This window comes from Neophocaena asiaeorientalis, unplaced genomic scaffold (genome assembly GCF_003031525.2).
Source record: "Neophocaena asiaeorientalis asiaeorientalis breed wild unplaced genomic scaffold, Neophocaena_asiaeorientalis_V1.1 scaffold762, whole genome shotgun sequence".
Taxonomy (NCBI): Eukaryota; Metazoa; Chordata; class Mammalia; order Artiodactyla; family Phocoenidae; genus Neophocaena; species Neophocaena asiaeorientalis.
The window spans coordinates 499,262-511,067 of record NW_020175828.1 but is presented as its reverse complement, the minus strand read 5'-3'; the positions used below and the strand labels follow the sequence as shown (position 1 = coordinate 511,067).

General features: G+C 63.8%; 1 protein-coding gene across 1 annotated transcript in view; it reads right to left on the bottom strand.

The window, feature by feature from the left end:
- Positions 1-11,255: 11,255 nt before the first annotated feature.
- LOC112391379 (vegetative cell wall protein gp1-like) overlaps positions 11,256-11,806 on the bottom strand; it is a gene marked incomplete at its 5' end in the record, with an annotated part of 11,565 nt that continues 11,014 nt past the window's right edge. Inside the window, one exon of the mRNA XM_024732725.1 lies at positions 11,256-11,365. Coding sequence (XP_024588493.1) covers positions 11,256-11,365 — 110 coding nt within the window. The remainder of the gene's footprint in view (positions 11,366-11,806) is intronic.

The following is an 11,806-nucleotide window of genomic DNA, read 5'->3' as shown; positions in this document are numbered from 1 at the left end:
ATGGTGGTGGCCCCGGCCTCTCCTTCCTACATCCCCCCAGCCCCACAGGCCGCTCTGTCTGCTCGGGGTCCTTACACACACCGCCCTTGCTCTTCCCTCTCAAACCTTCACTTCGGGGAAGTCACAGACCCTCCGCGGTCCTTAGAGCCTGTGTGTGCTGCCCGGCAACCCCCCGGGCCTCGCCACCACCCATCTGCCAGCCTTGCCAGCCTCCCCGCTGTCCCCTCCTGCCCTCCCTCAAGTCGCTGCTCTCACCGGACCACCCCGCGGAAGACAGCAAGTCCCTGCACTCCCCACCCCACCTCCAACCCTGCAGTTGTCACTTTCTGACACCAAGGTTACTTGTCATGTTCTTGGGTCATCTCTGTCTCTGGGACACCGGCTCCACTTGGGTGGGGACCCTCGTCCCTTTGCTCTCTGGCCACACCTGAGCGCCCAGCGCACAGTAGGTGCTTGGTCAGCATTTACCTGGTGACCGAGATGCAGGGAAGGAAGACCTGAGGGCCAGTCGCTCATCTGAGCCCTTTGGAGTCCGCCCTTGGCGGGCAGGGAGCCCAACCCAAAATCAAGTTTGTGATGAAAGTTTTAAACCACACTGAGGGTTTTGTTTGTTTGTTTGTTTCTATTTATATTATTTTTAAATTTTTTAAATTAAAAATAATTTTTTTGGCCACGCCGCGCAGCTTCCTGGATCACAGTTCCCCGACCAGGGATTGAACCCGGGCCATGGCAATGAAAACTCGGAGTCCTAACCACTGGATCGCCAGGGAAGTCCCTCTATTTTATTTTACTTATTCATTTTTAATAACCATTTTTAAAATTAAACTGTAGTTGATTTGGGACTTCCCTGGGGGTGCAGTGGTTATGAATCCACCTTCCAATGCAGGGAACGCGGGTTTGATACCTGGCCGGGGGACTAAGATCCCACATGCCGCGGGGAAAGTAAGCCCGCGCACCACAACTACTGAGCCCGCGTGCCGCAACTACTGAGCCCGTGTGCCACAACTACTGAGCCCACGTGCTGCAACTAAGACCTGGCACAGCCAAATAAATAATTTTTTTTTAAGTACAGTTGATTTACCCTTTTGTGTTAGTTTCGGGTGTACAGCAAAGTGGCTCAGTTATACATATATATACATATATTCTTTCTCATACTCTTTTCCATGATGGTTTTTCACAGGATACTAAACAGAGCTCCCTGTGCGCTACAGGAGGGCCTTGCCGCTTGCTGAGTTTTCATGGCCAAAGGTGACCAGGATATTAGGAAATCTGCTTGAGAGTCAGTAAAAGACAAAGCATTTGACAGAAGCAACTAGAGAAAACCATAATCTCCTCACATCCCCCTGCCGACTGGGGCCTCCCCGCGTGTGTGCGGCCCCTCCAGCCACGGTGATGGCTGGGCCCCCGCAGCTACCTTTGACTGGGCCCGGGCTTGGTGCCGGGCAGCCCCGAGACTGGAGGCTCCCGAGGCGGGGGCCCCGCGGTGTGTGAGGACCCCGGCCCCCCCGGGGGGGATGGTAGGCTGCGGGGGTCCCGGGCTCGGCCTGTGGGTTCTGCCGGCTGGACGCCCGTGGCGGTGGTCCGGGGCGGGGCTGGGCACGTCGTCGGGGCCCGGCGGCAGGAGGAAGGGGCTGCGTGGGGGGTGAGTGAGAAGCGGCCCGCGGCCTGAAGGCGCTCCGTCTCCATATAATCAGGGCACGTCTGCAGACACGTGCGAGGGGACACGCAGGAAGTGACCTTCACGCGCGCGTCAGCGCGGCCGTGCTCCCGTGACGGACCTCCTCTTCCCGGGCGCTGGAGGGGCCCCCCGCCCAGCCCGCGCCGCATGGGCTGTGGGGCACGAGGATGTGCCCGGAGCAAGGGGGCTTCCCTGGGGGTCCCCACCCCTGCTCCTGGAGGAGGGTGTGGCCTGCCTGGAGGAGGAGGGGCCAAGGGATCACAGTCACTGGTCCCGGGGCCACGGCAATCCATTCAGAGGGGTCTGATGCGGGGCCCCCTTGCCTGTCCCCAGCTGGGTACTTGCAGGGAGGCACTGGGGGAGCCCTGGACCCCAAGCGGGGCACGGTGTGAGCTCCACCCCAGAGCACCGGACAAGGCGCTGCTGGCCTCAGCCTGCCCACCTGGGAATGGGGCTCAGGGTCCCTGTTCTGCTCACCTGGGCAGGCGGGCGAGGGTTTGATCTGAGCGCGATCCTGGCTCCAGACTCTCAGAGCCACCAGGAGAAGTCCCACGGCGGGGACGTGGCCGAGGCGACACGCCCCTAGGGGTGCTGGATATGTGTTTGCAGGCTGCGTGGTGGAGGGGCCCCGCTGGACAGAAAGGGGCCCGGGCTGATCGTGGGGGGCATGAGAGCCCGACGTGCGCTGCCCGCCCCGATCACACCGACACGGGTTCGAGCCCCAGGACCCGGTGGGGCTTCTCGGGGGCGGGAGCCATGGTGCCTCTGGCTCCCCAGTCCCAGCAGGCGGCTCGCCCAGAAGCGCCGGGGCCCGAGGACGGCCCCCTGGCGAGGAGGTCCGCGCCGGATCCTGCCCCGACCCAGGCAGGCCCTGGGTCCCCAGCCTCAGCTTCCTGGGTCTGTGAAATGGGCCCTCGCGTGAATGGTGGGTGTGGGCAGGCGGCCAGGCCGCAGAGGCGGGGATCCCTGACTGCTGAGCACAAAGCCAGTGTCTGTGGCCAGGAGTGCAACTGCCCCCGCCCCTGAGCCCGGCCGCGGCCAGGGCCTCAAGGGGCCCCACGCTGCTGTCCGGGCTCAGGGCTGGCAGGCCGCCCCCCCGAAACGCTCCCCTTGGCCTCCCAGGAGCCCCGGCACACACACGACTATTTAACTTCGCTCTGGCAAGGAATAATCGAGTCCTGTGTATCTATTACAGATGTGGAGAGATTGGGCCACCTCAGGCCGCACTGCACATTCACAGCCCTAACAAAGCTCCTACAATCGGCTCAGCCTGCCATTACCCATTCAGCGGGAGTAATAAATGAGCCGGGCGCAGCCTGCCATATACCACCCGGCCCAGATAACGGCTGAAAGGAGAAAATTAAATTTTGCTTTTGTTGAAACATTATGATTTATGTATTTGTAATATAGGCTGTGGTGGGCAATTGGGGGAAGAAAAGATTGTTGAGTATCCTTCAGGGTTACTGATGGCCCCACCGGCCACTCAGAGACCTGAGGCCAGCCCACTGCCCTTTATGGGCAGGGATAATAAGAAACCACAGGCGGCCCTGAACCCGGTCCTGGCGGCAGGGAGAGAGGCTGGGAGGCCCCCCAGGGAGGCTGGGCGTGGGGTCCTCTGAACGGGGTGTGGGCAGGGGCGGCGTCCTGCTGGCTTGGACCTGGAACCGGGCATTCGGATCACCCCGTGCCCTATCTGGACCTATAAAAATAATTAACTTCTCCCGCCTGGCCCTGGAGAGACAGACACGTGAGCACATCCCGGTAATTTATAATCTTGCCGTCCTGCCCCTTAATGCAGCAATCAGAACACAGCTTATCACGTTGTAGAAGGTAATGAACTTACTAACTCCTGGCACCCGAGTTCCTGAGCGAGGGTCTGGGCGGAGCGGCCCCCCCGAAGACGGCCGTCGGCCGGCACCTTAGTGGACAGGGCGGGCCTGTGGCCCTGGGCCCATGTGGCCTGTGTGGCCAGGGTGAACCACGGTCCGGCTACCGGGAGGCTGAGTCCCTGGCTGGGCTGGGTGGGCAGAGGGCACACTGAGGGCCTCACGGGGGGACCCAGGCAAAGCCTTCCCACTCAGAGCCTCCGGTCGCCCACCCGCGGTCCCCCTGCCCCAGCAAGGCCAGGTGCTGGGACGCCATGACCCGCCCCCACGTGCTTGTTCATCCGGAGTGCCTGACGGTCCCAGGGAGCTCGCACGTGTGACTCACCTCCATGTCCTGAGTGGAGAACATACCCTACAGGTGGGACTGGGGACCCCTGCTCCTCCAGAGGTCTGCTGTGGGGTGAAGGCCTCTGTGACCCCTGCAGGCTCGCAAAGGTGGCCCCTCCTCCACTTGGGGATGCCCAGTCTCACGTGAGGGAGGTCAGCCACGTGCCACACTGTGGGGGTCTCCCATGGGCCTCTTCAGCCCCCTCCCCGCCATCTTTGGGGGGACAGTGCCCATTTCAACTAACTGGCCTGCGCCCCCAGGACCCAGCATGACCCAAACTGAACTCCCCTTTTCCCAACCCTCTGCTCCCCCATAGGGTCTACCTCAGTCCCCTGCAACCCAGGGTGCAAGTGGGGCCTCACCGCCTCGGTCCTCCCTCAGAAAGTCCTCCTGAGTCACCCCAAAGAGCAGAGAAAACCTGCTCCTTGCTGAGACTCTCTGAGCTGCTGGATCAGACTGTACCTGAAGCCAATTCCTTGGCCCACTTGGCTGTTTGAGCCAGAGCTCCCCCTGCTGCCTTGTGAGTTGGGGTCCCTGTCACTTGCACCACAGGACTCCTGGCAGTGCCTCTGTTTCTCTCTGGGACCATGCTGGCCTCTTGCTCTTCTCCTGGGACACAGTCTCCTCTGCTCAAGGCCCCGCCTCTGCTCCCCAGAGCAGGAAAATGGTCCTGGGGGTCGGGGGGCTGGCCACACCCGCTGCTTCGGGCAGACTTACCTGCTGCACAGGCTCCTTATTGCAACAGCTGCTTCCGCGGGGCTGTGAGCACACGTGGCGCCGGCTGGGCTGGGCCCTCCCCTTCCGCCCGAGGAGGGGAGTTTGTCGCGCAGGCAGCGGCGGGGGCGGGGGGTCATTTTAGCAGGAGATGTGTTTTGTGTTGGGTGCTGATACCCTGAGAGCGGCTGCACCGTCTCCGTCTGCGGTGGTCCTGCTGACCGCTGGGGGCTCCCAGCTTGTGTGCGCCCGGCGCTCCGCCCCTGCAGCCTCAAGCCCGGGCCTGCCCCACCGCTGCCCCTCCGCGCCAGGCCTGAAAGGAAGTGGGACTCCTGCCCCGGGGCCTGTTGAGCAGACCCCAGGGGGTGGGGTGGGGGACGGGTGGGTGCTATTCAGGGCACCATGGCCGGGACCACACCTGGTGCGGGTTCTTTGGACGCTGCCCAACAGGCGGCCCGCCCCCGTGCCCTAGATGGGGTCTATTCAAGGCGGGGTGGGGCAGCTGGGATCCTTCACCACCCAACGGTGCAGGACTGGCCACCCTGCGAGGCCTGGACCAGAGAGGGAGGCCCGCCCAAATCCCAGAAGGTGGGGCTCTGCAGGCGGAGGAAGCCGTGCGATGGACGGGGGTGGGGGTGGGGTGCAAGGATCAGATTGGCTCCTCCCACCCTGGACCCCAGGCCTGCGTGGTGGGCACAGGTGGGTGCTTGCAGTGTGCCGTTTGGCCAGGACGGAGGCCTCGTTGATACTGCTAGGCTACAAGGAAGGTGGGTGGGCTGTTCTCCCTGGAGGGGCTGTGATGAGAGGGAGGTGTGAGGGATGGGGGTTCCTGCGGGGCCAGAGCCTGAGTGAGGGGCAGCTGGAGGAGGGGGGACCACTCCCCTCCCACGTGTGACCCCCTGCGCACGGCTCAGAAAGCCCGAGCCAGGCCAAGGGCAGGGACCAGGCGCTGGGGGCCCGGCAGACCCCCACGGGGGACGGCAGCACGAGGGCACCCAGAGATGGGCCGAGGGATGTCCTGGAGTGAGTGGCGCGAGGGTCCCCATCCTCTCCACCGCTCCCCTCAGTATGGGTAGAGTGAGCTGAAAACCGGGGCCCAGGACGGGGGCTTCTGCTGAGGAGACCGCGGTCCTGAGGTGTGGGGTACAGACCAGAGTGATGGCCCTGCCCTGGCAAACAGGAGCGATGCCTGTGGGGAGGGGGCAGCCGTCGGGGCCCGGCCTCCCCCCCAGGCCTCTGGCTCATGGGGTCCCCAGCCTGGCTCTGCTTTGGCCTTCAGGCTGTGTGCCCACCTTGTCTGACCGCGACCTGCCTGGGGTTCGCGTTGCCAGGGGCACCCCCTTCTCCTGGAGGCCACTGCCCACTGGGCCGTCTGAGAGCTGGAGGGGTGTCTCTCGGGAGGAGGCGTGGCTGGGGTCCTGCTGACAGAGCCCCCATCCACCCGACATGAGATGCCTCTGACCCTCTCCACGGAAACCCAGGCTTGTTCACAGCAGACCCAGGACTGGGGGCCGGGAATGATGGGACGGTCAGCAAGCAGCTGTCTCCCCAGGACAGGGGTGGGGTGGGCAGCGTCCTCTGTTGCTCGGAGCGGGCCTGCTGGAGCCCCCGCTCCAGTCTCACCCAGTTCACCAACCCGAAGGGGCAGCAGGTGGCCCCACTGGGGTCCAGGGTCCAGCTGTGGCCAGGGGTGGGCCCCCGGGGCCTTCACGGCCAAGGGTGATCAGGGACAACTGGGAGAGCCTGGTGGGCTGAGGACACACCCTGAGAAATGTGTCCTCATCCTCCAAGCTCAGCGTCCACATCTGTAAAATGGGTGTGGGTCTGCCTCGCAGAGGCCTGTGCAGACCAAGGAGGGAACTGCGGGAGGTGCGGGCCCGGCCGCGTCCTGTCTGAGGCCTGACCTGATCGGCCCTTCCACCCCCGAGGTCGGAGTCGGGGGTGTGGATTCCCACGGGCTGGGTCCCCATCACCCTCTGTGTCAGTCCTCAGGAGGTGGGCTGGCGGGGCAGCAGCCCTGACCACCAGCAGAGCCGTGTGGGGCTGGGTCCTTGGAAGGCAGCTGCTGGGGAGCCGGGCAGTGTCAGGGGCAGGGGATGCCCCAGGAGGCTCCATCCACCAGAGGCCTGGGAGAGCCACACGTCTTGGAGAAGGCGTCCCGGGCTGCTTCCTTCTGGCTGGGTGGGAGCGGGGTGTGTGCGCGTGTGAGCACATGTGTGCATGCATATACGTGTGCGTGACTGTGCATGTCTGCGTTGCCTGTGTGTGTTGACGATGCTTAGGCCTGGTGGCCTGCCCTCCCTGCAGCCCCCAGAGGAGGGGCGGGTTTTCCAGAAGGTGAGCGTGGTGCGTTTGGGAGGGACCCTGGGCGAAGGAGGCTCAGCCCTTCCAGCTCCCACCCCTGGGTCCTCTGGGGGCCGAGCCGCCTTCAGACACAAGCCTCGGCCAGCTCTCCCTGAGCGTCTCGCAGGCAGGCCGGCCTGGGAGGGAAGGCCTGGCTGATGACAACAGGGGTCTGGGAGACCTGGCTGTGGACCCCCACCCCCTCGCACCCCTCCCCACTGGCGTCAGGGCTGCCTGAGGTCTGGAGTGGGCTGGGTTTTCCGGCTGCCTGAGTTCTCAGTGCACGGAGCCCGGGAGGCCCCAGGACGGCCAGGATTTGACCAGGAGGTGATCCAGCCAGCAGGCCTACACCCCATAATGGTCCTGCGGGACCAAGCTGAGTGGCCGCTCTGGGGCCACGTGTGGCCACCTGGCCTGGAGCCCCGGGGCCCTGCCCTGTGGGTCTTGGTTCACCAGTGTTCCCGGAGTCGCCGAGGACCCAGCCGGGCCCCTCTGCCCGGGCCCAGAGCAAGGGGCTTCTACCCTGGCCCACCAGCACACCTCCCTGAGGGCTGGGTACAGCGGGGTGATTCATGCCCTTGGCCCAGGGTCAAGGGGAGACAGCGCCTTCTGTTCCAGGAGCCCCGCTGCAGGCCACCCCCCAGCCCTCCCTCCAGCCTCCAGCCTCCAGCCTCCGTGAGGTCAGCTGCCAGTGGGAGGGGTGGGTGCGGGAGTCCGGGTTGTTCTGTGTGCTGTGGGCAAACACGTGCGAGCCCGAGGCCCAGGCCCCAGTGCCCTCAGTGGGTGGCTTTCCAGCCTCGTCCCCTGCGTCCTCCGGGCTGCGGGTGGCGCCGGGCTCTGTGTGGAAGCTCGGGGGCAGTGGGCGAAGGGATGCCTAGCGAGGGCTCTGTCTGCTCCGCCGCTCCCTGCGGGACCGGACGAGCGAGGGATGGGCTCGGGGAGAGGGCAGCCGCACCGTGTCGCCCATCGCTAGCTTTCTTTCTGCTCCTGGCGTCCAACGAGGCCACCTCAGGGTCCGCAACTGTGGCGCGTTTGGGGAGCCGCCAGAGGCCCCCGGTGTGGCTCGGGAACTGAGGGCCGGTGGGAGGGGACGCATGGCACCAGGTCACCCCCGCAGCCCGGGAAGCCTTGGGCAGGCGGGCTCCGCTGGGTAGGAGGCTGGCGTGGCCCCTGGCGGGAGTCCCGCCTCCCTCCAAATTCTCATCCAGGGTCCCGCCCTCCAAGTTCATCCCCCAAGGCTGACGGAGGCCCGGCCTGTGGGTTTGGGGTCCCTCTTGCTGACGGGGAGGAGAGGTCCACGAGCGCTGAGCCTGAGAGGCTCTGGGATGGAGCTTTCGGGGTCAGGTCCTTGTGGGCGGGGCAGGGTGGGGCTGGCCCGTGTGTGTTGGAGCCGAGCGGGCAGCCGACAAATGTCATTTTGAAGAGCATGAAATTTATACCGAGCTCTCTCTCCTGATCACTTGGACATCTCCTGGTTTCAGGGTGACTCTGCGTGAAGAGAGGCTTTCGGGGCGAGGCCGGGGCCGCGTGGGCGGTGGTCCAGGGTCTCGGTGAGGCCACCGGCTGGGGGCAGAGGGAGCTGACGCCCCGAGCAGGATGGGAGGGGCCCCAGCCTGGCCTGCGCCCGAGCCTGTTTTCACGCACCTGATGGGGTGGGAGTGACATCGGGTCTACCTGCCTGGAGAGTCTCCCGAGGGCCCTTGTGCCATCACCGGCCACCGGCAGGCTCCAGTTGGAGCACCCAGCCTGGGAGCCACCCTGAGGCTTCCAGGCAGAGCCCCTCGCCCACAGACCCCCTCTGCCCCTGCCCATTGGGGCTGGCCGGCCGGGGCTGGCCCTGGCGTGTTCAGTTAACAGCTGTGTCTTGCAGTAACTGTAGGTGCTGGGCTCCAGGGGCCGCCCGGTCCCCCGCTGGACCTCCCTTTCCCAAGGTCCCTGCAGAAGGGCCCAGTGGCAGCTTCAGACTTTCTCCTCTGAGGGCGGCTGCCACCTCTGTGGGTGCAGAGGCAGCCTTGCGGGGCAGCTGGGTGACATCATGCCTCCTGAGGGCCAATGACCCTGCCAGTGTGGGCTGCTGGAGGGACGCCCCGCAGTGGGCAGGGGGAGTCTGGAGTCCCGTGGAGGACGCCAACCACTTCCATGTTGTTTTGTTCTTTTGTAGATTATAGGACATAAGGGCTTGGGTCAAGCCTGGTCTGGAAGGGTGGAAGACACCAGAAAGGCAGTGAGTGGGAAGAAGGAAGAGGGCCGCCCCACTCACCACCCAGCTCCTGGCCTCAGAGACTCCACGTCTGAGCTGAGAGGTCCAGGAGGCCGCCCAGGATGTGGCAGAGGGTGAGGAGCTAAGACTTGGGTCTTTAGCAACGACAGAAGGACAGAGAGTCACACCAGGGGCTTCCCTGGAGGTGCAGAGGTTAGGAGTCTGCCTGCCAATGCAGGGGACACGGGTGCGAGCCCTGGTCCAGGAAGATCCCACATGCCACGGAGCAACTAAGCCCGTGCGTCACAGCTACTGAGCCTGCACTCTAGAGCCCGCGGGCCACAACTACTGAGACCACGTGCCACAACTACTGAAGCCCACGCGCCTAGAGCCCGTGCTCCGCAACGAGAGAAGCCACTGCAATGAGAAGCCTGTGCACTGCAACGAAGAGTAGCCCCCGCTCACCGCAGCTAGAGAAAGCCCGCACGCAGGATGGAAGACCCAATGCAACCAAACATAAAATAAAATAAATAAATTTATTTAAAAAAAGAGTCACCCCAGTGACCATGGGCATCACCCCTCTGTGCTTACTCACTGTCCACTCAATTCACCCTGGACTTCAGTCCTCTGTGAGGCGGGAACAGCGTCTTGTCCCTGGTACCATTCCCTGGAATGGAGGAGGGGTGAGGCATGTGGTTGGATGGGAGAAAGGGTGGGTAAATGGATGATGGGTGGGTGATGGGTGGGTGAATGTGGGATGAGTGGATGAATGGAAGTGAGGGAGGGTGGAAGGAAGGATAGGTGGGTGGATGGATGGATGAATGGATGATGGATGGATGAATGGATGGATGATGGATGGATGATGGATGGATGATGGATGGATGGATGGATGGATGGATGGGTGGGTGGATGGATGGATGGACAGCCAGTGGGTGAATGTGTGGATGCCCCTGAGCAGCTGGCCATGGCTGCACACACACAACCATGCTGACCGTTCTGTAAATTTGCGACCACAGCCTCAAGGGGTCCTCCGCACCCCTGGCAATCAGATCCATCCCTCTCTCTCTCTCCCTCCCTCTCTCCCTCTTTCTCTTTCTCTCTCTCTCCCTCTCTCTCTCTCTCTCTTTCTCCTCCTAAGCACTCTCTCTCTCTCTCTCTCTCTCTCTCTCTCTCTCTCCCTCTCTCTCTCTCTCTCTCTCTCTCTCTCTCTCTCCCTCCCTCTCTCTCTCTCTCTTGCGCGCACACGCGCGCCTGGCTTCTGGGACACTCTCCTCTCATCCTCTTCTCCCCTTAAACTGCCAACTGTCCTCCTTCCTCCTCAACCTCAGCTGACCTGCCTTCTCCATCTACCAATAGGCCCGGATAATCTAAAAATAACGTCCTCTCTTACCATCGCCACCTCCATAGCCACCTACCTACCTGCTCCCACCTGGACACAGGTGACCTCCCTGCATTCCTGCGAAGGCCGGCACCAGCTCTTGGGCACCAGACTCTCACACGGATGTGTCAACTGACTGATGGGAAAAATAGATGCCTGGATAGGTTGATGGCTGGCTGGCTGGTGGATGGATGTCTAGATATATGGAGATGGACGGGGCTTGATGGGCGGACGGGTGCACGAAGGAGGCGATGGACTAACGGATGGACGGACGGATGAGTCTGTACTTGACTGGACCAGTGGAGGAGGGATGAACAGATGGGTGCACTAGTACATGGCGGATACAGGAGTGAGGCAGACAGATGGGTGGGTAGATGGATGGAAGAACAGATAACCCGTGTCTGGAAAGAGTGAGGATGTCCCTGGCCCCCCAGACCTTGGTTTGGGCCCCCGCGGCCTCCTCACCTTCACCCCACTGCCGGACGGCCCGTTGATCGCGTGTCTCCGGCAGCCTGGACCCGGGGGAGGCCCCTGAAAGGGTGGGCGTTCCTGGCTCCCACGAGCTTCGGTCCCGGGCTGAGTGCACAACGTTGGAGGAAAGCGTGTGACCGTGTGTACGCGCGCACATGGGCATCTGAGTGGCGTGCCGAGGGCGGGGCCGGCGCGAGGGTGGAGACCCAGCGCCGTCCTCCTGCCACGGGCAGAGGTCCCTCGGCTCTTTGCAGGGGTCAGTGCACGCTGCGAGTCTCCCGCTTCTCTCCCTTGGCTTCGCTGGAAGGTCTCAGAGGGCGCGGGACTGTCCAGGGGCTGAGGGAGGCCGGCTGGCGGCGCGCCTCTCCTGTGCACGACCCCCGCGTGTAAGAGAGGACAGCAGTGCCGCCACCGCCCGGGAGCCCCCCCACCCTGCCGCCCTGCAGCGAGCGTCCCGGGGGGGCTGTGTGTCACTGGGGAGGGGTGGGGACAGCCTGTCAAGGGTGACCGCGTGGCAGCCGGCAATTATGTGATTGCCCAGCCACTCACTCGAGGCCAGGGCTGCCGCGCCTCGGGCCCAACTCAGCGGCCAGGGCGCTGGAGGCGCCACTGACATTTCTTCATCCGCGAGCGGTGATTGAGGTCCCGGCCTGCCCCGCGGCAGACCCCACCTAAGGCTGAGGGGGTGGGGAGGGTCCAGGGTGGATACACCCCTCCCGGGAGATGTGGACCGCGTGGCCCCTCAGGACTCCCCGGCTGGAGAGGGCCCACGGCCTCTCAGTCTGAACTCTGAGTCCGGCTCTCGAGC